General features: G+C 34.9%; 1 protein-coding gene across 4 annotated transcripts in view; it reads left to right on the forward strand.

Annotated features, from left to right (window-relative positions):
• The window catches only part of LOC118279184 (uncharacterized), a 98373-nt gene extending 83874 nt beyond the window's left edge, over positions 1 to 14499 (forward strand). For all 4 annotated transcript variants that reach the window (XM_050698377.1, XM_035598741.2, XM_050698378.1 and 1 more), the window contains exons 8-11: positions 3681 to 3792; positions 4035 to 4137; positions 11034 to 11220; positions 12559 to 14499. In XM_050698377.1, coding sequence (XP_050554334.1) covers positions 3681 to 3792; positions 4035 to 4137; positions 11034 to 11220; positions 12559 to 13298 — 1142 coding nt within the window. In that variant the 3' untranslated portion in view covers positions 13299 to 14499. The remainder of the gene's footprint in view (positions 1 to 3680; positions 3793 to 4034; positions 4138 to 11033; positions 11221 to 12558) is intronic.
• The last annotated feature ends 12165 nt before the right edge of the window (positions 14500 to 26664 follow it).

Consider the following 26664-nt stretch of genomic DNA (forward strand, 5'->3'; position numbering starts at 1 on the left):
TTTGTAAACGCACCCACGACACAGGAGAAAATTCTAATGTGGGTCAACGTTTAAAAAAAGTAACAGGCTAAATGTAAGGAATGATTGAGTGTCCATTTTGTTTTTAGGAACCTCTTTTCTTTATGTGGTGACAGTAGAGTATAATACATTTATCACCAACTTTCCTCTTCTTGTGTATCTTGTATACTTACTGCTCGCCAACAGCAGTGAGCGCAATTGAAACATAATCACTACGCGCGCTTGCAGCTCGCAGTCGGCGTGCTGTAAGCTCGCTGGCAGCTAGCAGTAGCCATAAATCGAAACCACGTCGTGCCGAAGCCGGGTTTTTTATGTGTGTGCAATGAAGCTATAGCTGTCCTCAAAACGCCTACCAAATGTAGCGAAAAGATTATGGTAAACACCCTCTTATGAGGTGGATGCTCACAGTTCTTCAGTAGTCTGACTGGTGTGTCATAGGCTGGTCATGATTTTTTTAGTAGATCTCTCAGCATTATAATTAATTGCGAGTCTTTTTGGCGTCGTTCATCAATAGGAATCTAACAATCCCCTTTAAATAGGGACGCCATGAAGATTTTTCAATAAAAAAATCCATACGCATCGTAGTCGATCCAAACAAAAAATGTTTCTTTTATTATAATATTCGACGGAGTTCTATATAATGTATAAATTATAATTACTTAGAAAATGTTGGCTCAGAACAATTAACAAAGGCCTTTGATGAACTTTAGTTAAACGCTACCAACAAATTAAAAGCTTTATAATTATCATTTTTATGCTAAAGAGATTTTTAAAACGGTTTGACCTATTTAAGTTTGTCTTCTATTGATGGAATTTTAAGCCATCTTTATCTATGTACATTGTCTGAAACGTTGTCTCTAGATTTTGGTAACATGAAAAATATTATTTTTTAATACTATTCTGTCTAAACTAAATGGAAAAACCATCCAGGAATACATTTAAAAGGCCAAAGAGTTCATCGACACTTACCATCAGGTGCGAACGCGGTCATATGTCGATAATTTCAGATAAAAAAGAGACTTGCACCCTTAGATCTTTTCTAACAAATCCATGGGCAAGACACACAAGATGGACATATCACTGGATGTAGGCTATGCACGACATATTTTTCTACACGCATAAAATCCAGATTTTTATTGGTTGTTGGAAAACAAAGAAGAAAAAAATCAATTCTGTTTAATGATTTTGAAAATAGGAACTATGAGTACGTTTTTAACCTCTTTGAGGCTAAGACGATTAATAATAATATTACATATCTTAAAATAAATATTTCCCCAATAAGACAAGTACAAGCACCATTCTAAATAATACCATGGTATTATGAAGTCATGACTTCAGACCACATTAAAAGTTAGAGGGTCTAGTTCAAAAGCCTCCAATAATAATTTCCGATTAACTTTTTCCCTTGAAGTTCATCAAAACAAAATCATACGCCGCCGTATGAAGGACGTAGCTAGAAAAGTTTTTAATGCTCGTGAAATATCAAAATCGGATCCGAGTGGTGATTTGTTTTGTAAAATCACTGGGTTTGATTCAAAACCTGGTAAAATGTACATAGAACGGGATTATTTTTCCTAAAAGCCCTATAATTTATTGTTTAGTTTACAGTCAAGTAGATGTAGTTACAGAGTCCTCGATATAGAAAAATGAACTCTATGTTTGACTAAAAAGGTTTGTTCTTTATTATAATCTGAAACTAACAGCATATTATAAAATGAAGGAGTTGTTTTATATAAAGCCTGTGTACCAACATTGAGGGAAGGCGCGATGGTAATTTACATTTTGAGAAGCACAATCGTTCTCGATTAAACCTCATCAGAAATGCATCTATTTACTAATTCAATTTGTCTCTTTCATCCATTACTTCTTTCTCCCTTATTTCGTCTTTAAAATGTCAGCGTATTCTATTTTATTGTACATATTGAATTTTCCTTGGAAAATACTCCCGAGTCCCATTTTAAAGGTCAGGATTTTCTGAACGCTTTTCATCGGATTTTCTTTTCGACGATTTTTGCTGTGATCGCCTCCAAGCTTCTACACGTGAACGTTGAATGTTTTTGTAGAGGAAACCCGAATGGAAATGGTATAAGATTATTTTTTTGAATCGTGTGTGTTGCTAGTTCCTTATTCCCCAAACGATAGACTTTATGTACGCAGTCCATAAGAGAAAATAAGTTTTGCCAAACAACGGTGAAACTCGTTTCCTTATCAAGATTTACAGACAAAGTCAAAAGTCCAATATTCAGGGCAATACGCCGTTTATATAAAGAACTTGGTGTAATAACCAACTTTTTGTATCGCAAACAAATTCAGGAAATTGTAGTATATTAATATAATACACGAGGAATATGTTGGTACACGCAATACTGGCTTTACTTAAAAATTGAATTATTAAAATATTAGGGTTACAAAATAAAACAAATTCGTGTTAGGCCATTCAAATTCTACGTGCTACCACTGAGTATTTCCTGCAGACTTCCAAGCGGGTTACCGGGGCTCTGGTTCGAAAAGCAGAAGTAGGAACGGTGTGGTTTTTAGTCAGTAAGAGTCTGGTACTCTCTCCAACCTCGCTCAAAAAGAAAAAAACTTTGAGTATTTTGAAAATGAAAATGTTCTTGATTCGTCAATTTGACACGAAATTTGTTTTTACTGCATACATTTATGATCCCGAAACGATGATACATTTATGATCCCAAAAATGCAGTCAAAAATCAAATATATTTTAACTAAGTTTTGGTACTGTATACCAAAACATTTCTTGTCCCCTTGAATCCTAGATCACCATAATCCCGAACCAGCAAAACACAAGACGATCCAGGAAAGCCGTCGGTATTATATCAGATTGTAGATAAGGGCTATATTCAATTGTAGTCCCATACAATCCTGGGTAATTCTGAACATTGCGAGCACCTGTAATCCATGGCAATGCTGGACATCTATAACCATTGCTTGGTAGAAAATCTGGGATATTGCGGTATTTCTTGTTGCTTTGTCCAGTTCAATTAGAAGGGAATTGAGATAGTAGTGTCTGAACTGAAATTGAATGGGCTTATAGTTAATGGTGGTACGGTTGGGTGAATCGTTTTGGTTAGATATGGAGTAGGCTTGTAGATGTAGTTGCTATTGTCTATTGGTGTAGCGTTTGATATTGTTAGGGTTGAAGCGTAAATCTGTTGGTAGATACTGAATACAAATTTTAGAGTTCAATGTACTGAGAATTTTCGTAATACTGTATTGTGTTTACAATCCTTATCGTTGGGTGCGTGTTTAAACTTTGAGGTTGTAGTAGTAACAACGTGTTTAGCAACTGATAAATTAGTCAATTATTAAATTTAAATACTTCTTGTATTTGTATACAACAGAACATAAACATACATACTGCTTGCTCAATAAATTTTAGTGAATCTAAAGCTACGTGCATTCGGTGGCAGGACCTCACCGTAATACCAAAGAGTATAATAAGTGTAGGGGAACGTAATACTCAGAGTCCTTTAATGGTTTCTTAACCAAGTCATTAGCATAGCAATGAGTATTCCCAACAAAATCTGAACTAAGATATAATCTTAGTAATCATAAAAGCACGACAGTTATCCATTTTGTGAATGGATATCGTTACAAAAATATCAATAGCACGTATTAAAACATCCCATTTCTTGTTCCAGCCACATCACTGGTGACGTATGCAGGAGAGCGCTACGACTTCATATTGGAGGCTAACAATGAAATAGACAATTACTGGATCCGGTACCGCGGGCTGATGGATTGTGACGAAGTGTGAGTACATCTTTCATATCTTCTCTTATACCAAAACAGTTACATCCTAATGTTCGATTGACGCAAATGTAGCCTTTGGGAAATTATTTGGAATAGGAAATTGTATTGGTGGATGCTTAGGTCTGCGGTTTTTTAAGGTATAATCCGGTTAACAAGCAAACAGATTACAAAATCTTATTAGCTATCTTTATTAAACAGTAAGCAATGCAATAAAATTTATGATGTTATTATTCTTTAAACAGATTCACAAAGGCCAAGCAAGTTGGAGTCCTGCACTACGAAGGAGCCATGGACTTGGAGCCCCCTGGTGACCCCACATGGGAAGAATTGCATAACGAAGGATTGGTAAGTTAGAAAGAAGTTAAAATCCCATACAAATAAAAATTATACTATGACAAATGAATCAGTGGATTTGAACACACGAATGTTAATATGGAACTTCTAACTAAAAGGCTTTAGATTGAAAACTTTGATAGTTTCCTATATCAAAGGTATTATGATTACTTATACGCAAAGATCATAAAACATTGGCTACGTATTTTTTATTTTCTTATAGAAAGAAATACTTTCGGAAATATATCGATTTGAAATATCGCGTGACGGGACTTTTAGGTACATTTATACGAGGAAATTATGTATTTGCCTAAACTTTGATTCGTTTTATCTAAGTTTTGTTATCTTATACGAGTATAACAAAATAGTGTCTAACATTTTTTATTACCTAACTTATGAACTAAATAGATTTTTAATTTTCATACCCTATCATCATCCCTATTGCAATGTCTGAATAGATTTGTGCATCAATAAGTATCACAAGGAAGAAAAAACTATACAAAAAAGGCGACCATAAAAAGGACACACGCATAATTCCAAACTACCGTCCATTCGACACCTTAGAAACGGCCGGCCCATGCAAATATTTAAATAATAAATTCGGTAAAAGCGCCGTATCATTGCATATTCAACACTAGCACCGCCCAAGGTTACATTTTAACCCTATAAAATTGTATTGGGTAAAATTTCCTATACATCGGTGTACACTATCGCACCCTTGCGGCTCGTAAAAACTTTAGGATACTTACTGTAACACATTGAGCGATACATGACCAGTTTATCATAATCCCGCTTTGTACGATCTCTTCAAACATTCGACGGTCAGTTTATATTGGATTTTTATAGCTTGACGAGCTGCCGTGTACATTCCCTCTATCATGAGATGACAGCTTCCTTACTGTTATCAAAGATACGCATAATAAAGTGATATTTATGGACATCTGTTTTGGGGTTTGGCCAGTTAGAGGGGACCGAAGTTTTATAGTGAACGGTGAAGTTATAAAAATCTTATGTTTTAAAAGAATGATGGAAGATTCTTAAAGGAATATGCGAATATTTATTCGACGTAGAATATTTAAACAGCTTTAGCATGTTTGTTCTTTTTACGTTATTCAAAATTGTTAACGACGGTTAGAATGAACTACCAACTACAGCGAAATCCATTTCTTTGCTATAAACCTAACGGAGCCCGAGACCTTTCCAACGAATGCAGAACCATGGAAATCGGTTTGTGCTTTCTGGAGTTATAGCATCAGGAAAGAAAATCCGACTTCTAATCAAAATAAGTAATTTTTTTTATAAATATTACCTATACAAGGACTACTAGTAGTATTCCGTGCTACTAGGAGCTTTATCAAATATATACATATATGTATCAAATAGGTACATAATACTATTATTTACTGAATTGTAAAAGGTTCTAGTTTCTACGTGAGATACGAGAATAATCCTATTACGTGAGCATGTGGTAATTTAACGTCGATGTCTCTCAGTATTTTAGAAATGTTTCAAATAGAATTAGTGATTCTCATGTAATAAACAATCGAGGGTCGTTGTACTCTGAAAATAACTCAAGAAATAAGTGTACTGTTAACAAGTAATACATAAGTATATTTTTTATGGTAAACGGTTTTAATAGAACTAGAATACTTAATCCTAAACACAATTCTAGTACTCATATTTGCATCAGAGATCCAGTAAACTAATAATCAGATTTAAATTGTGTCAACATAAAAGCACCGTCAAAAGTCAACGAGATTAACATTCATGCTTCAGTTGTAACAAAATCTCTCTTTTTCAACCCCTTTCCTACTAAAACAGGTCTGAAAAAAGATCTTAAAAACAGGCCCCAATTACGTGTCCTAAATTCATAAAGACTTTTTGTAGGTCTTATTCATTAACCCTTTTCATTCTCAAGGTCAAAATCTTTTTGCTTTTTGCTCAGCTCTGGCATTTCCAAAGGAATGGATCATGAACTGATTGGCAAACTTCTTAATTTACTGAATAAAGTTCTCATGGTACCTTTTAGTGGTTTTACAAGTTTCAAGAATTTTGAATGAGGCTATGAATGTCAGATCAATGTGGTTGCAATGGCAGTGAATTGGAGAGAAATTGATTTTTGATCTGGGGGCACGGTAGTGCCCCCGCCAAGACGAGCCAAGCGAAGCGCAAGGGCACTACCTACCTTTTCTCGTAGTAGTTTAAAAAATATAACAGTTTATTTGTTTTTGGCAGCAATGTAAGTGTTGCTGGTTTCGCGAGGATTATTTAATTAGGTAATTAAGTATTGAACTTAAAATTTTACTTTCAACTTAAAATCTCAAAATGTCCGTCAATTTAATTTATGGCTATCTGCTATGAACGATTCTTATAATATGGTGAAAGAACGGACGTCAGAAACGATACATGAGGAAAAATAAGTTTGCATCAACATTTAAAAAAAAACTCTGTGATGATATATAGTTCATACTATTCCTAAAATCAATTTCTCAAGTTTGTAACCTCAGAATTTGGAGAAACGGAATTTAGATCAAGATGTTCTAACAAGGAATCTGATATTGATTGTAAGACAAATATTCTAAATGTCTTGAGGTTAGACAGCATAAATCTGAGACAATTGAGACAATCTCCAAATACCTCTGACGAATAACTCTAAAATAAGCAATATGCTTTCCCAAATTGTCATTGTTTCTTCTTCGGCTTACCGAGGCTCCGGCTCGAAAAGCAGGAGTAGGAACGGGTGGTTTGAGTCAGTAGAATGCCCATTAGATCTATCGTCTAGATTATAGACCTCCACCATAATAGTGAGTTTGCTAAAATCTCTACTATTGGCAGATACATCGAAGAAAATTAAGTACTATTATTATTCGTCAATTTCTAGCCGTCATGGTCATATTAAAAAATCGAATACCCTTTAAAGTAAAAATAATGCTGTACTACGCATTAGCAGACTCGCATATCCAGTATGGCCTCAGTAGTTATGGTCGTACCTACAAAACCTATCTTAATAATATTTTAAATTTACAACATAAAATTCTAAAAACTATAGTTTCCCCTAATATAAAAAAACAATATTACGAAAATATAAACGGTTTGTTCAAGCACTGCAAAGTCTTGCCAGTTCATGCACATGCCAATTTTTTATTGTTAAAAGATCAATTTTTCAACGAGTCGCTACGAACCAAGATTGAACATCCTATATATACTCGGGCTAATTCTGAGAATCGGCTCCGTACGCAGCGCGCTAACAATGCATATGGCGAGCGAACTATTGGTTATATTGTACCAAGACTTATTAACAGTATACCCGCAGAAGTAAAAAAATGTATCACACCTAAAAATATAAAATGTAAACTCAAGGAATATTACCTGAGTACTATTTAAGCGAGATTATTGTACCTACCTCCATATTGTAACATTTAAGGCAGATTCCATAGCACGGTTCTAAACCTTAGTGGTTTTTTGGTTGCTATTTGTTATTTATTGTATTACTGTGTATTTTGTGTAAATAATAAATAAAAAAAAAAAAAAATCTTTTCCTTAAAAATGTAGTCCCTTAGTAGTACTTACGACGTTGATGAGAAAAATATGAATGGTAACAATTTATTACATTCTAACCTCCAGTTACTATACTGTTGATCATAATTTTATTGTACGAATTACTACGATCGAACGGAATTGCATTCAAGTGTAAGTCCTCAGATCGCTAATACTTTTGACAAAGAAACAAACTTCCACTGATTCAAATTAACCACACAGCTAGAATTAGCATCGTTAAATCTGAGACCATGTGCTATATCCTCATATTATTTGGAATATTCACTACTTTCCTAGTCTCGTTAGACAGATACCGTCTGTCAACCACAACGGTCCACCTTGCTGGAATTTCATGAGCTCTTCAAACGACAACGTGCTATAATCGTATTCTCTTATGACCCAAATTTGAATGTAAGAGCTTTGTAGAATTATTTTGAATGTAGGTTAGTATGATTGCCTTGCTGGCTTCGGATTGATAACGTGGTTGCTAAATTTAAAGTCTTAAGTTTCTTTGTAGGTTGTAGATTTCCAAAAAAATAATCGGTTTTAAAACATGGATGCTGAATAATTAATACTCACTAGCCTCTAGGTATTGCCAAATCTAAATTATATTTTCCCATATTTTTGTATTAATGTTACATCAGATTTACTACATCTCAACTTCACAACCTTTTTTTTGAGGAGGAAAATAATCCAATGACCTCTTCAGCCTGGGACGAGGCGAGTGGGGGAGACAGACTCTTACTGACTAAAAGCGAAACGAGCGGGAGTATCGGAAACTTACTGACTAAAAACCACCCCGTTCCTATTCCTGCTTTTCAGACCTGAGCCTCGGTAACTCACTAGGCATACTACGTATCTTAACACCTAGTGACTACACCAAGACATTTTTATCTTAGCACTCGCAGTTTAACGCAAAATACATAGATATAAAACACATCTTCGCCAATCGCAACCAAGAAAAGCCTGACCTAATTACACCCGACCTTATCTTCATACCTCATCATAATCAATTCTGGAAACTACGGCACTAGCAAAGAACTATAAGATAATCCCTTGTCGGCAGAACGGCATTAGGCAGGTCACAAAATCAAATCGTTTGCAGATGCGGTGAAATTATCCCTTCGGTATAACGACGGTAGTGCGCTGGCAATACGCCAGACACTATCAGTGAAGGCTTTGCATGCTACGATTAGAATAATGTACTGGTTCTAAGTAAAATATTCTAGAGTTACTATCAGGGTTTCTTTGGAAGATCGATTGGGCTAATGTGTTTGGTTCAGCGTTGTTTATTAGGTCCGTCGTGGGTTGGATTTTTGTTGGACGATGTTATTTTACTTTGGGTCTTAGTAAACGGGCATTTTTTGGTTTAGTTTCTTGATTTTGAATGGTGTGGTATAGCATCTCGTCGTCAGTAATATAATAGTTAATTTGAAAAATACGTCTTTTTAATCGAAGAGAGAAACTAAATTTGTTGGATGGTTTGGACATATAGAAAGGATGGGTGAAAGCAGATTTACGGAAGAAATATACAAGGCGAATATGAATGGGGTCATATAGAGACCATATTGGCGATATATTAAAGAAGGGCCAAATTAAAAGTACCCTTAACCGACGAGCATGCATGAAAAGACTGATGACTGTTGATGAAGCAAAAGAGGTATGTAAGATTCGTAGCAATTGGCGGTCCATTGTCTCTGCCTACCTCCATGGGAGACAGGCGTGAAGTTATGTATGTATGTAGAAACTAAATTGCTAGATACAGTACCATTATAACAAGCCATACACATTTTAGTCCATATTTTATTAGGATAGTGACTATCGAGAGGCAGGAAAACCAGCCATTAGTCTTTTTCAATGGATAAAAATAGTCAATGTAAGCGATAAGAAAATGGATGTGGATATACGTATCTTACATTATGCCCTAGAAGATGTGATAGCTATTATGTTCCCAGCTGTCGCATTATCTATAAAAGCAGAACATTCAGTCTTAAATCGCTACATTAACCTGCATCCATGTTAGTTGAAGATAAGCCACTAACTGTACGTTTCTCAAGTAGTTTCCGCGCACTCCATAAAATATTAATGCGGATTAGATGGCGCCACCAGACACTTTAGGGGAATATTTTTATGGGAATTGTTTTATGAACGATTTTGTGCGGTAGTGTAACGAGGATCTTGTTTTGAAGTGAATTTAAGTATTATTATTTTTATATATCGTCACACATTTTATCCCCGAAGGGGCAGGCAGAGGAGGACATTATGGCAATGTGCAATGTACACCCACTTTTCACTATTTATGCTATTAGTCCCATGTGATAAGAGGTGAGCCCATTGCTATATACCAGATATATATAATTCCAGACTACTACTACGAAATTTTCGACAAACCGAAAATAGCCAAGTAATACTTTGCCCGACCTGAAAATCTAACTCAACACACTTGACTCGACTAACGAAGCAGTGAATTTGAGTAATATTTATAAAGTTTGATTGTGGTGTTGAGTTTGGAATATATCCGAAGTTTTTTTTTACACAATATGACCTAAAATTACAATTTCGTCACCAAGTTTTTGTCAAATTCTAGCAGTAAGTCCACGTAACTTTGTTTCATCTTTACCGTTCCTTGGGTATTCGTAAATTATAAATTCATTAGATCCGCGGGCTCCGCTCGTGTTGTCGGTAAACAGTAAAACCGGGTCATGGGCTATATGTGTGCCAAATGCCACCTAAATTCACCTTGCATTCGTTGCTATTACATGTCTTGTATAGGTATGATAGCTGGTAAAACTTCCTTGGAAAATCTTTATTCTAAATATTGTTGTTTTAAATGTAAAATGTGTGATTATAAATATACCATGAAGGCTTTAAACAAATAAAATTAATAACTATACCGGGAACAATAATTTGTTAATCACACCAAAATCGTTCTTCATGGGTATCGAACCTGCGACAAGTCGCACAACAAATGACTGTCTAACACTGCCTCAACCGTGCACAATAAAATTTTTTTTTAACAATCTTCTTGGCACATAAATATAAACTATCATCACCTGATGGTAAGCAATGGCCGTCGCCCATGGACACTTGAAACAACAGCGGCGTTACAAGTACGTTGCCGGCCTTTTGGGGTTAGGAATCGGGAAATTGGGAAGTGGGAATTGGGCCTCCATAACATTGTTTCAACTAAATAGAAAATTAAGTTTAGAGAATTAAACATTTATTTATGTATTACTATTAAGCCACGGCAACAGCATAAACATCAAAAAAATTCAATATAAACCCAACAAAACCTGCTAGATAATGACTCTGCTAAAGAAATACCCTGCTAAAGCAAGATTTAAAAAAAAAAAAATTTCGTTCTTCCACAGCAATTGAACGCTCTCAACAAAGGTGAAGAAGATGAAGAAACTATCAGTGTTGCCGAAATGCGGTCTCTGGAAGGATACGACGACAGCCTCAAAGAAGTAGCTGATTACCAGTTCTACGTGGCTTATGACTTCTACGCGAAGAACAACTCGCATTTCCACAGATCACCTTATTATGGATATTACCAAGGTGAGCCAAGACATAATTTTAACTACTAATTATATTGGTCATGACAATGTTCACGGCTCTTATTTTAACCCTCCTACGACAATAATCAAAGTATTCGGGCGATTCTTGAAAAAAATATAAAAAAGTTAACTGTCTCAGTATCCTCAGCTATATAATTTAACAATTATGCCGATTGCAACACAAAATTTGGTTTCAATAAATTCAGCCGTCTGGTTTCAACCAATTCAATAGAAATAAGGATGATAATAAGCTACCACGATGCTTAACGCGGGCGAATAATGATTTGTTAAATAAAAGTTAAAGTTTTTAAAGAAACACCCATTCACCAACCAGACGAGCATGACGTGGCACCTAATCTAAGCCCTTACTTGTACTGCTATGTATCACTTATATGTTGGTGAAAACCAAAATGTCATTAAATGTCACCTACCTAATGATTAATTAGATACTTACTAGTTTTTGTAACATATGAAATGTAAATTGAATAAGTGTAGATAAATACTAAATAAGGCAGGTCTCAACTTTAGAATAGACGCGATAATACATTATTTAGACACCTCTAGTTCAAACAAAAATAACTGGATCGATTCCAGACCATTGACTTACAAAGACAGACTCGATAATGAAGACTTCAAAAATAGCTGCTTTGTAATTAAATTGAAACACATTATATCTAATAATGTGTACCAAGTTTCTAATATCATACGTGTACAAATTACTTCTATAATTAGACTTATTATAATATTACACGAAGTTCCCGAAAATGATTGATGTAATTACATGAAACGGGAAGGTCCCAATTAAAGTACGGTATAATGGTACTCTAATAATTTTGCAATTCATCAAGTAAATAGAGGTATCTAATTAAAAGCATTCATGGTACCTCGACCGATTTTAATGAATTATTTTGTTCGCGAATTCGCTAGAGATTTTTATGGTTAATTGCCAATTTTATTTTCATTTGATATGATTATGATTGAGCGGGTAATATTGGGGAGGAATCGCTAATAAAAAACTTCAATAATTATCCTTTTGTTAACGAGAACATATTTTTCATTATATAATAACTATCGTGAGATATGCTAAATTAATTAAAAATCACAGTTTAATTACGTACGAGTAGGCTGCGCGACGTCATGACGTCGTGCTCATGATGAAGAGTTCCTCTGTGACTCGAAACTAGTAGAACTTTTCTCTATTAAATTAATGTACGTGAGTAAATCGCGATTTTTTTGTAAAAATAGTATGTCTCACGATAGTTATTACATAAATTTTTAAGACTTTGAAAAATGTTGTAATATTCAATGTAAATCAACGTATTCTGGTTTTCATTTACAGTTCCAAAGAAAGAAAATCGTTTGTACACACCACAACTGAACCACATCAGCATGAAGCTACCTTCAAGTCCACTCCTCACTGCAAGACCATCAACTGACAACTTCTGCAATTCTTCTAGCATCGACGAAGCCTGCACTGAAGGCTACTGTGAATGCTCCCACGTCTTAGCCGTAAAACTAAACTCAGTAGTAGAAATTATCATCGTCGATGAAGGAGTAACTTTTGATGCCAACCATCCATTCCATCTCCACGGCCATAGCTTCAGAGTAGTCGGTCTCAGAAGACTCGCAAAAGATATCACTGTTGATGAAATCAAGGCATACGATAAAGCAGGTCTTCTTAAAAGAAATCTAAAGAACGCTCCAATTAAGGATACAGTTACTGTGCCCGATGGAGGTTACACAGTCATCAGATTTAAGGCAGACAATCCTGGATACTGGCTGTTTCATTGTCATATTGAGTTCCATGTAGAAATTGGTATGGCTTTAGTTTTCAAAGTAGGTGAACATAAAGATATGGCACCGGTACCAAGAGATTTTCCCTCATGTGGTAGCTATCTTCCAGATAACATGTTGGAACATGCCACTACAGAAGTGCCAAAGACTGGTGGTATAATTACAATATCACAATGGTGGCCTACTACAATTTTTATAAATAACACATCAGCAAGTACCAGTGTGCAAGCTTCTGCACTAGCAATTGTATTTAGTATATTGTTATCGACATACTTGAAATCATAGTTTCGAATTTTAGGATTGTAATTATTATTGAACCTGAATTCTTGGAATTAACAGTCTGCAGTACTGATGAATTCAAGAATTCCTCTATTGGAATTTGTACTTACTTATTATTTATTTCTAATAAAGTGTTAGTTTATTAAATATTTTCTTTGACACGAAAAATAAAATAGATGTTACAATAAATGTAAATTGTAATTGAATGTTTTAGAGAAAGAAAATGGCTTTAATAATGTTGTTTTGTTGGATAATCAGCTACTGTTACATTAGCTATGTTAGGAATAATTAGTGGGTTAACAAGAATTTCTATGCCGTCAGTTTTGTCTTGCCTCATTCAGAATAATCAAGGTAATAGGTTATTAGCGTTTGATGTAGGGGTTGTATAAATATTATCTCATCATTCTTGAGCTTGATAATATGAACATTTATATTATCTTTGTATCATGGGATATCTTTTTCAAAATGTCGTATATATTTCGTACCTTCATGCTTTTTATCAGTTTGTAAATTATTATTTTTATAATCACTATCGTGAGACATACTAAATTAACTAAAAATCACGGTTTACTCACGTAAATTTTTAGAGAAAAGCTCTACTAGTTTCGAGTCTATACACTAGTGCGCATCTATGCACGCTGTTCATGATGAAGAGTCCCTCTGTGACTCGTTACTAGTAGAGCTTTTCTCCATTAATATACGTGAGTAAATTATCTGTTTCAGTACCTCTAACATGAGCTTGAAGCAATAATATTTGTCGATGGTCGCTAGCGACGACGTAATTTTTTTGTATGGCAAATTTTAGTTCCACAGGTGACCGGTAGAGGCGTTGTAAAATTTGCTATCGATAAATACTATTATTGCTTCAAACTCATGGTAGAGGTACAGTTGTTATTTTGCCTCATATTTCATCGCTGTTAGTTTCTTCTGTATATTGAATAGTACTTACTTATTGAACATTATAATCACCTGCTTCATTATTACTTACAAGAGATTATTATTTTAGTCTGTGATTGGTTTCAAACGAATCGACCAAAAAAATGGTAGTATTGGAACATTTTGTAAAAATGTTTTAAATAATATAAAAATAAAATTGTTAGACGTCGTTGATGATATGTGATATTATTTAGTTTCATAATTTTAATGTAAGTAATTATTAGTTTTTAAGTATTTTATAAAGGAAACATAAGTACACTTACCTTCAAGATATTGTTGTTTTATTTTTTTACATAGTTATAATGATTTTCAATTTCTGGCATTCGTATTGAATGTAAATCTAAAAGTCAAGGTGAGGCCTCATTGCATCACACTTTCTCAATCTTTGAAGAGACAGTGATATTCGAGATAGTGACATTACCCATATAAAAAAGCTGCGGACTACTTAGCGGGTTTACCAGAGCTCCGGCTCGAAAAGCAGGAGTAGGAACGGGGTGGTTTTTAGTTAGTAAGAGTCTGATACTCTCTCTCGCCTCACCCAAGGCGGGAGAAGCCAATGGATGATTTTCCCTTCTTAAAAAAACCTTAGAAAGAAGCCGCAATAAGCCGAAAGGTAATCCACTTGATCCACTTGAATTAAAATATTCATCTCCCCTGATCTTTTCGGGGAACTCAAGGCGTTACGATTAGCGGAGTATTAACGTATAAAACAGGTGAAAAACTCAACTAAGTTACTTGACCTTTTACTAATCAAATTTCTTAGTATTTTTAGGGAACACAAATAAAACTGGGTCTCTACGATCAATCAAAACTTATTTGAAAACTCACAAAAAGTTTTCTGTTCACTCATACTACTTAATTCGGTTTTGGTTTCTGATAATATTGAAATTAATTTTCACAATCGATCGATATCTGGTTCATTAATAAAATAGTAGGCAATAGTTCCGCTTTGTAAAATGACTGAAACCACAAATCATTGAATTTTTCATTAGTTAGGGCTATGTCCATGATATTCTCATTTATTTATAAAGTTGATATTAGTTTTTGTACAATAGCTAAAAAGTACGTTTACTTAATTAATTTAAACATACGATTTTCTCACGTAAACTATAATATTTGAGGGAGCTTTACTAGTTTCAAGTCACATTAGGACTTATATTCAAGAGTAGCGTGTGCAGCACAGTGACAGTGAGGTTGCATAACCAACTAGATATTAGACAACCTCTTTAGTTTGGGGTTTCTAAACCCGAGTATTGAACATGGAATTAGCACTGCGATTTCTAAGTCAAGTAAAAAATGAAAAGTTCGAAATCTGGGCTGACAGAAAGTAATATTGACAGATTTAAGTTAGAAAATTCAATGTTGTTTTATTTCAGTGTTTAAAGAACAATTTTAATTGATTGCCGTCCTATCCTACTCTTCATTGTAATGAGAAGTTTTGAGACTGCAACTGTAATCTTAGCTTAAGTAAATTATGCTCTATAATAGAATCAAATACTCGAATAATACTGTTTAGCCTCATGGAGAATGTTCGTCATAAACGAATAGAGACACCGGTGGCTAAAAGCCCAGTTGGTGGTATCATATTCTATTTTTGTAATACCATGGTTTTCTTTATACGAATTTTGAACAAAAATAAAACAGAAACTCCATACGATATCATAACATAATCCTATGTTTACTGGGACAAAGAGATTATTTTGCACACAAGATTAATCTTTCCATGGACATAATTTCGGATTCGGCCGGACGTCCGTTTCAATCCGTTAATCTGTGGTGCCCGCATCCAGGCTAATATAATCATATGGCTGCTCGCTAATTAGATATTTAATTATTAAATGTCGCGAAATTTTGTTTTGCGGTAATTTAATAAAATTTGCGTTTTGTTTTGGGGGCTTTATTAAAAAGATACATACTGTGTAATGTTTAGATATATCTATAGGTATATTATTATAAATAAAAATCAATTGACTAATGAACGTTAGTCTCGCTGAAACTCGAGAACGGTTTGTCAAATATTGTTCTTGCATTATTTGTGGAAATCCAGGGAAGGTTTAAAAGGTGAGAAAAAGAAATGTTTGGGGTGGTACAAAGTTTGACGGATCAGCTAGTGTATTATAGTATAGGAAAAGAATAATAGACCCTCCAACGCGATGATTGGACCAAATCAAAAACCTCTCGGGCATTCCAATCAACGTCGCTCTCAAACATGCCGAAGGCAGAAACCCATGGTGGGCTATGCTATACCTTAGAAAAAGATTCCCTATAGACACGTAGAGACGACCTTCAGTAATGAAGAAATGACGAAAAAGAATAAGAACGACATGAAGGCCAAAATATTAAGGTAATGGTACTTTTTCGAAAAACCTGGCCCACACGACATTTTTCGGGGCTTTTGAAAGTTTGAATGCATTGACAAACACACAAATTATTATGCACAGAAATAAATATAGTTGAGGAAAGTAAATACTCATATTTTTTGTGTCAATGTGTAGATTGAAACGCTTCTTTCTGTGGCAATAATATGGCTCTTATTATTACATGGTAATCATTACTATTACACAGCCTTTGTTTAGCAGTGGACGTCTCTCGGCTGATGATGATGATAGGTGCCATAACGTGCACCGATGCCCATTGCTGCCAAGGGACGCTCCGGTACAAAAATCCTATTTTATTCAATTCTCCAAATTCAAATAAAAAAAAAAAAAAACGAAAACTAAAAAAGAGACTGCGTGTGAAAACAGATCACAGACGAATCGCATCTCTAGGGAACTTTGCCAATTAAGATAACAGGGAAAGGTCTAAATCAAGTCGCAGAAAGAAAGGTTGGTCCAATAAATATGGCAGAAAGATGGGTGGTGGCTCCTTAGGGTGGATGGGAGAAAAATGGGCCTATGTTGTCTGCTATCAGGGATCTTTGCTTGCGTATATTACGGCGTGTGGAGGCTTGTTACACCGAAGTCTGGTTTTAAACATTAGAAATCATTTGAAAACTTTGTGTGATCTTCGATTTTGTTAGTGATAACATTCGAGTGAAATACAATGCCCTTAACATTACAACTTTAACATTACTGTCGGTTCGAACTTAATATACTTATTAGTCTGTTCAGTTCAAGGTTCCATCAGCATCCATCAAATTCCATAATCAGACCAGGATTATACAAAATATTGCATTATTATCTGATCTGCAAAAAATTTGCAAATTTAAAAATAATACAACAATCAGAAGTGTATGTAGTAAGATTATTAGATTTTATTATATAGTTCTATACAGGTCGATCTAATAAAAGCATGTTAAAATCAAAGTCAAAATGATTTATTTCAAACAGACCGAGAAGGCACTTTTGAACGTCAAAGCAAATATAACAATATAAAAAAAAAAAACAAAATGTCTGTCGGTCAGTCCTCTAGTGAAGCACTGAACACTATGGATGCATGAAAGTGATTTGATTTGATTTGAAGCATGTTAACAAGTTACGCTACGGTGTGACTTCAGCCACCACGTCCCACGTTTTCTTTAGCCTGGTAAATAGACATTAGCTTTGATAGAATTGAAAGATATTGATTATTTGCTACCATTAGGTGCAGATTGAGTGAATGTACGTAATTATTATTTATGCTAAAATGAACCTTAACGTATGTATTGATAAAGATGTGAAAAAAATATAACTGAATGTATTTGGTAGACGTTTATATTGAAGATGGTTTGATGTTTTCATGGATTATTTACACGTGCATTTATACTGCTTTTCTGTCTTTTTATGTATTCCACTAGTATCTGCCAGGGGTTTTCCCTATGTTCCCGTGGAATAAAAAGTATCCTATTACCCAAATCAGCTCATACCCTATCTGTATACTAAATTTTATCAAAATCCTTTCAGTAGTTTCAGCGTGATTGACTGACAAATATCCAAACGTCCAAACAAATAAACTATTTTAAATATTATCATTAAAAAAATTGTATAATATAAAGTTGAGAATTTATTTATTTACCATACTTGTTAATTTAATTTTTAAATATTTAATTAGAAAATATAAAAAGCAGTAGCCCACCAGTAACGGGTTACTAGATTAAGTGGCAACTAGCACGACTGCTGTTCCTACAAAATCTTATCTTATGGAATTAAGTATGCTAATTGCTAATATTACAAATAAAAAAGTGGTGTTATATTATAGGTGTCTTTATAAATTCTGATACATGTAGTTTTACTTATCAATGATTAAAGTCCTATTTTTTTTAAATAAATGCACTTGTTACTTCCCTTCAACGCACGTCCCTGATTCAAAAAATTAACAAGATATTTTTCTTCTAAAACAACAAAGGCAAAGGCAAGCGCAATTAATATTTCAAAACACAAAACATTAGCTGGAACAAGCGACACAATAATTATGTCTCATAATCTTCTTGATACACGACAGAGATCCGTTTTCTTAACAAAAAAAAAAGAAGAAAAAAAAAGTAATAATAAATTTCCACCATTAAGCTTGAGCGCGGCTTGAAACAATAAATAATGTTGTAATTAATTGTTCTCGTTAGTAAAAGCAGGATATTGAAAATAAAATATAATGAAGGAAATTAAAATGGTTGACACCCGACTGTAATGTAAGACGCTTGGAAAAATATAGACTTGGTACACTGAAGGTTATGAGAACATTAATTATTGGATTAAATGTTTTTTTAAGGAAAATTTTATAAGACAATGTTTGTAAATGAAAACAATTCTAAGCTGTGAAATTATGTGACCGTTTTCGCTGATTGTAGTTGCGTGAGGAAAATGCACAGCTGTAGTATTCAATACTCAATACTTTATTGCTTTCCAAATGTAAAGTATTGAGTATGCGATGTATCGCCAGTAGCAAAGTGCATCTTTTCATGTAAAAACATGGCTTAGCTGAGTTCTTTTCCACCGGTGCTAAGTTATGTGTACCAATGAATATGCTAGGTAGAAGCTAAACGCATCCACATCAACGTAGCACATTTCTGGTGGAAAAGCACCTAATTCTTGTCAAGTAATAGACCACGATTACTTGAGAAGACATTGAATGATATCTCCTACTCAAAAAAGCAATGCTCTTATAATTCCTCCAGAATTGAGGCTGCCCATGGGTGCCGTTAATAAGGTACTTACCATCAGATAACACATCGAGTCGCTTGTCCCCTATCCAACAGAAAAAAAAAAAAATTCAAAAAGGTCAACAGCCTCACAGTAGTCTCTCAGAATCGATACATTTCCACGATGTCGTCGTTAAAATCCTTTCTATTTAACATTTAGCAAAAAGGTCATTTTCCGATCCCAAAATAAAGTTGAGGTTGCTTCTACGCAAATAGATGAAAGATATGGTAGGGCTAGAATACTTACGAAGATCATTTATTTAAAGAAATATTCCCTTTTGCGTCAAACGACTTATTTTTCTTAATAGCATTTCTGTTTACGGTATTAAAGTTGAGATTTGTAAATGTGAAGTCAGTCAAAGATAGAGAATGTTTTTCATAAAAAGTATTCTGGTATTGGTTGGTATTAGATTAAAAAGAATAAGGCACAAAGAAATCTTATTAAAGGTGCCCAATTTATAGGAAATCTGGATTTTCATGAAAATAGAAATCAGTATAAGAAAGTAAATTAGTTAATGAAAAGTTTACAAGTACAAAATCTTTAATCGAAACGAGTAAAATATACTAAGCGCCTGTTTCACCACCTTCATATAAGTGCCCGATAAACTTATGTGACAGATAGTTCTTAATTCAAATTTATCTAATACATAAAGGCTATCAAGACATTGTGAAACAAGTTCTAAGACATTTTCGATCGTGTTTTTTATTTGCGAACTGTATCAATAGAAAATCTTATAAAATAATTAATAAAGCTTATGTATTGTAATGACTAAAAAGAAAATAACTAGTAACATTTTTCTTCCAAACACTATAAGAATTCCGCTACGTCACGATATTGACAAAAAAAAATCCCAAAAATCTTTTTCGGTCCCTCTATATATTTTCCCCAATTACTCGCAGTCAGGCCTAAGTTCCAGAATTCATAATTCCCCTACAACAAAAGGATGACCTCATAAGAAAAGGACGCACAATAAACACAATGGAGTGCAGGCCTCTTTTGTATTTCGCTAACTGAATTTTCCGAGGAATGAGACGACTCTATGGTATTTTTGTCCGCGTACCGGATTCATTGACGTGTTGGAATAAGATCTTAAGTAGTGTGATATTTGGGGACTAACAATCTGCTTTTAATTGGACGACTTTACTTTATGTTCCCTGTGATGAACAAATCGATTAACTGACTGAACAGTCGGATCGGCTGACTTTCAAATGGCCTCACAAAAAAACCGACGTCAAACAACGATTGCGTTATGTTTTGGCGGGTGTTTGAGATTACCAGAGGCTTAATCTCCAGCCCCGTTCATTTCCAGTAGTAGTGTCCATGGTAGGCGCTGACTGCTTACCATCAGGTATCCATTTGCTCGATCAAAACACGTTATCCTCACCGTTGACAAAAAATAAAAAGCACTACGTTATTTTCTAAATTACATAAAAACAGTTGTTTATAAAAAACGCAATACATGCACTACTTGATACATTAGCAAAATAAATAAAAATAATGAGAACATGTTATGAACGCCGCTGTACCGCAAGGAAGTTTAATTAAAACATGTTTGAACTAATTAACTTATTATTCGCTGTTCGCTGTAGTACGTGGTACTTCTACACGCGAATTAATTGAAAACGATATGTATGTACCTACTTACCTATTATTTTTCGTAGCTATTTTTTGCACTTTACAATACCGTAAATTGAAAAATTCTCAAATATACCGTAATGTGTACCTCTGCCTACCCCTTCGGGGATAAAGACGTGACGATACAATACTATTTTTTGGATTTTGTAAATACACACTGCCCTGTTTTGTGGAATATTTTTTTTATAACACCAAGAGAGTGAAATAGCAGTCATAAAATCTTTCGTGACATCAATTCTAAGTAGGTTTTACACTTATACGATAGGACAAAATAATCCCTATGACATAAATAAATGTCTTTATCTTGCGTAAAAAGTATCTTCATACATTGGTCATTGTATATTTAGGTTTAATATTACTAAAATCATCCAGAAACCTTATTCCATCAGTCTAAATATAAAGTAAAAGTAACAAAATATGTAGCACTACATACATCTACAGGAGATTATTTTTAACACGTGTATCTCCTTGTCGCAATGCATGCCCGCAATGCATGAATATTTGATAGTGACGACCAACTGTCGACACTAGCGTAAGGGCTGGAGTACACTATAAACAACGCTCTTGCAACTGAAGCAATTTTGAAGTAGATATTTTTAACACATTTAGCTGAAATTGTGGTACAGTTCTTTAGTTTTCATGACCATAAATGCTTCAGTAATCAGCTGCATGAAAACATACTTTTTAAAATGAGTTAAATAAAATTTATTAAAGAGATTGGATAATACAGAGGTGAATCATCTGATGAAATAGCAATCAGCTTCGCCCATAGATACACCAGTACCCTCAAAGCGCCGAACGCGGTCTCGTTTCGATTACTTTAAACCTAAAACAAACTCGTACTAAGGATACAGATGAGTCATAAGCTCTGCCAGTTTTTTTGGGACAAAGAGGAGATCAGACCTCTCGGATCTCAAGATTTTTAACTTGTCTAGCACAGCGAAACATAACGCAAGTATAGAATTTTAGACCAGTTTTCTGTGAGGTCTTGGTCTCACTACAATCGACCCGGCTCATTGGTACCAAAGCTTGGTTCTCTTCACTCCACTAGTTCACCTCCGGTTAGTGTGCATGTCCCTTTATTTTAGGGGTATGTTTTATTTGTAAAATGGCTACTCCACGATGGCGTAAGATGTTGAGCACGTCAAATATAAAGGTTACAGTATGTGAAAAGTATGTGTGGTGACTACAAAGTAGAATACTTTGGTCACTATTTCCAAGGAACTACATATAAATATTTCACAGACAGGCTGTGCTCTGTGATAAGCTCAAACTTTTTCAAATTGCGATCTAAACCTCATCGGGAATCACGCGACAACCACCGGCCACCGAAAGTGCGAGTCTGCAGACGGCGAGCAAGAGTAGCTCGCCGCCCGATCAGATGGAGACCCTAGCGTACGGCGCGTCCTATTCCGCGCGCGCTTCAAAGAGCCATCAGACCACCATAGATGGTGCTCAGTAGGGCTGATGCTTGATCTGGAGTTGCGGACTGCCTATCGGGTTTACCGGAGCCCCAGCTCGAAAAGCAGGAGTTGGAACAGGGTGGTCTTCAGTAAGAGTCTGAGATGGCAATGGAAGATTTTTCACCCCAAAAAAAGTGGCTGCCTTTGCGGAGATTATGGTGAACCATCTTATGTAGTGGAGGATTATACTTTGGCAGTAGATTTCCATTTGCTGTTAGTAAAAGCTTATAAATTTCAATATTTTATAATTTCATAGCTCTCAGTGCAAACAGATCTTAGATACATATATGCAAAGCAAAGGGCTCGGCTTTGACAGAATACTCCGCAAGCGTGTCTACACAAACAAACTTGTAAGTTTACTTGGAAAATATTATAAAGTATCCTTCAAAGTAGTTTGTATTAGAAAAATATTATGTTAAGAACTTTGTAGATTTTAAAATAATGTTGTACAACATGAATGTGAGTGGGTGTCTTTGTGTAGACAATCATGCATGTTTTTTAACTGATTTAAAAAAAAAACTAGCCAAGTGCGAGTTGGACTCACCCATGAAGGGTTATTGAGGTGCGTTGTAACTTTGATATCGATTTTTTGAAACAAAGGAACTTGATTTTTCATTGTGTTTGTAGAAACGACAAAGTTCTGACACTTTTCTAAATTAATCAATTTGCATTGCACTCCAACTCACTACCGATCGCATCAACGTAAGAATCACTTAATATTATACTGTAACTTTTAACAATAAATCTTTCGGAACGACTAGAAGTGGTCCAACGACTTTACTACGTAACGAACTAATCATAAATTAGTGTTACTTTACAGTTCACTACACTTTACACGCAGAACATTTGCATAACTGTACTGAGAAATTGTTTTTAAGTGTTCAAAAGCATTCTTTCACTACCTAGTGAAGCGCTGAAAGTCCAAATTCAGTGTTGCTTCATGAATTCTTTATCTTCCTTCCTTGTTCTGTGTTCCAAATATTTTCCTATTGTTTCGCGCCGTAGTAACTGGCTTCCTTTAGTTTTTACCCGACTGCCAAGGAAGGGTTATGTTTTTCGCGCGTATCTTGTATGTATGAGCCTAATATTCTTTATTACCTCATTTCTTCGAAACGGCTTGATGGATTTCGACAATCAGGGTATCGTTGGATTCGTCTTAATTACCCAAGTGTTCTTAGATATGTGACGTAAAACAAAAACCAACATGGCGGCCGTGAGGCGCCCTAGACAGGAGTAATTAAAAAAAAAATTTTTTTTATTTGCTACAATATGGGTATCAAATTAAAGAGCTCATCATGAGGATTCCAAAATGGTATATCACTGACATATAAAAAAAAATACTATGTGCAATTATGTTCTTTATTATCCAAACTAAATACTCGTATAGGTACTACGCGACGCTATTGACTAGCGGTGTCTGAACTTAAAAGTGAAAAGTGATAATAAAAGTACGTCTTAACTAAATTATTTACAATGAATTTATTTATAAATAAATAAAGGACTAGCGACCCGCCCTCGCTTTGCTGAACGTTAAATAAGGAATCTATCTACATAGTCGTTTACCTATAGCCCATGCGACGCGTCAACTGTAAAGACCGTTTTTTGTCTAAAACTAGTAGAAATTTTGAAACAGTGTAAAGAGCAAATTTTATCTTCATTTAATGTAGAAAATTAATAGACTATTTAAAAGGATAAGGATTAATACTATTACGGACAAAAAACCCTCACAATAAAAGATCCAAAAAAAATAATTAAATAGTCCACACGACGAAAATTCTTTTAAACAATTAGACTGTTTACGAAATTTGTAAATAGTAAATTTTACTGCCCTTAATCCTTCTTCTTTTTCTAATTCCTTTACTCTCTTTGTGTTATGCAATCAATCTAAAATAACTGGATCGACGTGTGTTATTTTTTTATTATCTTGGTATTGGAAGTAGTTCTGTCGTGTCGCGGGTGAAATCTTGAGAAACACATAGCCGTATTATAACTAACTAAAAAGTGTTAAATAAAAATAAATAAATTTAAAAAATTAAAAAACCCGACTGCATAAAAAACACTTTAAATAAAAACTGAAAAGTAAAAAATAATAATCTTATGCGAAACATAATTGAGTGTAACAGTCGGGACCCATTAAATAAACTAGACTAAAATGATTCAATAGGTATGGGTCCCGACTGTTACACTCAATTATGTTTATACAATGCCGGATTAGTTACTGAAGATTCAGGTTTCTTGCTTTATCCACAACCGAATTATAGGGGGTCGAAAAAGGCCCGAATTGCTTCGAGAAAAGGATGGTACGGCCGTGCCGCTTTTTTTTTGCTCGACTTGGCGGGGGCACTGCCGTGCCCCCAGATTATAGACGAATCAAAGCTGCGGCACTTTACACAATAGTTGGTCACTGAATATTTTTCTCATATGGATATCGAGGTTGAGATCGCGTAAATAATCTTAGTTCAGTCTCAATTCAGTACTTAAGTCTTTGACTACCAATAGAAAACTGTTGAATGCAAATCTTCCGCTAACGTCGTCGGTCGCCGGTGACCACCACGGCGTTCAATGTGTTAAAATTTGTTGAGGAGCAAAAGAATGAAATGAAATTCTTGAAATGAATTACCTTAATCAAAATTTAATTTGCCTACTAGAAAATCGTCAATAAAACCTATACCTACATACATATTAATACATATAATAACTGACATACTTTCCTTATAATTAGTAAGTAGGAATACCGTGCGCCCTCTCTCATCGTTTTATTAAAACATTATTAGGCAACATTTAACAGTAATTTTGTTAAGTACATTTATATTAGGGGATAATTATATTGAACGAGAAAGTGACTGTGAGACGTTCGCGCTTTAATTCATTTTTTCATTATATTAAATTGGTAATTATAATAGCAGGAGAGGTATTTATTAGGTAGCATATATTATTGATACTTTGAAAGATAACAATAGGGATGATGATGGGGTATGAAAATTAAAAATCTATATAGTTAGTTCGTAACTTAGATAATGAAGAAATATTAGTCGTATTAGAAAACAATACATAGATAAAACGAATCAATGTCTACGACATTTCATTTAAACGTAAATAGAAGTGACGTCCCGCGATACTTCAAATCAATATAATATATTGTTGAAAGTATAATTATTTTGTTTCTATTATTTATTTATTTATTCAATTTCCATATAATTACATTACAATAAACTAAGCCCCACAAAACCTTACCTTGGATGATGCGAAAGGTAGTGTCATACTCTGATTAAAAATCATGGCGTTCCTACTCCTGCTTTAAACTGGAGCACCGGTAAACCCCTAGGTTGTCCGTAGCTCCGAATCGGACATCAGCTCTACTGGGCCTCATCTGTGGTGGTATGATAGCTCTCTCCGATGCACAGGTGATCTGATCCACAGGCCCGTGTTTACGGTGGCCGGAGATCATCTCTCAATCTTCGACGCCCGGAGTGTCCGTCGCGAATGCTGGAACGTGAGGAGGTGGAGGTGCGTTGCCTCACGCACCCCGCTTCCTTCTTAGCAAGCATGACCGCTTCGTAGAAGAAGGAGACGGCATCCCAGTTCTAGCTTCACATCATGGCCTGAACCAACGCCGGACGCGAGAGTATCCCTGAAAGCACAACGGTGCTCAACCTATATTGGGTAGACCGCTAACGTGTGTTCCATCGTGTCCTCCGGGCGGTCCTCGCAGTATGACAACCGGGCGTATCCTCCCACCCTTTTGTTGTTATATTATGTAAGTAGCATTAATACACAGAAAGCCAAATGTTTAGTTAACTTAATCCGTCATAAATTACATTCCCATTTATAGATATTATATTTTGGTTAAAATTGACCTATTCATATTATTCATAGCACATTTGACGTAGGATCGTTCGTAAAACAGTTTGGTTTGAAGTAATTCTGCGTAGGTTGTAGCTTATATGTCATTAGACTAGACGAGTAAGATGTTTACGATACTTACTTTACTTTGATAGTACCTACTACACAAGTGGAAATGTGCAACGTCACGCCTTTTATCCCTGAAGGGGTAGGCAGAGGTACACATTACGGCACGTAATTCCGCTATACAATGTACTTAATACCCACACAATTCCAGATTCCGTGCTACTTAGCTGAGAAAGTTTTCGAAAAACTGAAGAAAGCTTAGTATTACTTTGTACGACCCAGGAATCAAACCCACTGAATCGAGAATCGAGGAAT

Source organism: Spodoptera frugiperda, chromosome 14, assembly GCF_023101765.2.
Source record: "Spodoptera frugiperda isolate SF20-4 chromosome 14, AGI-APGP_CSIRO_Sfru_2.0, whole genome shotgun sequence".
Classification (NCBI taxonomy): Eukaryota; Metazoa; Arthropoda; class Insecta; order Lepidoptera; family Noctuidae; genus Spodoptera; species Spodoptera frugiperda.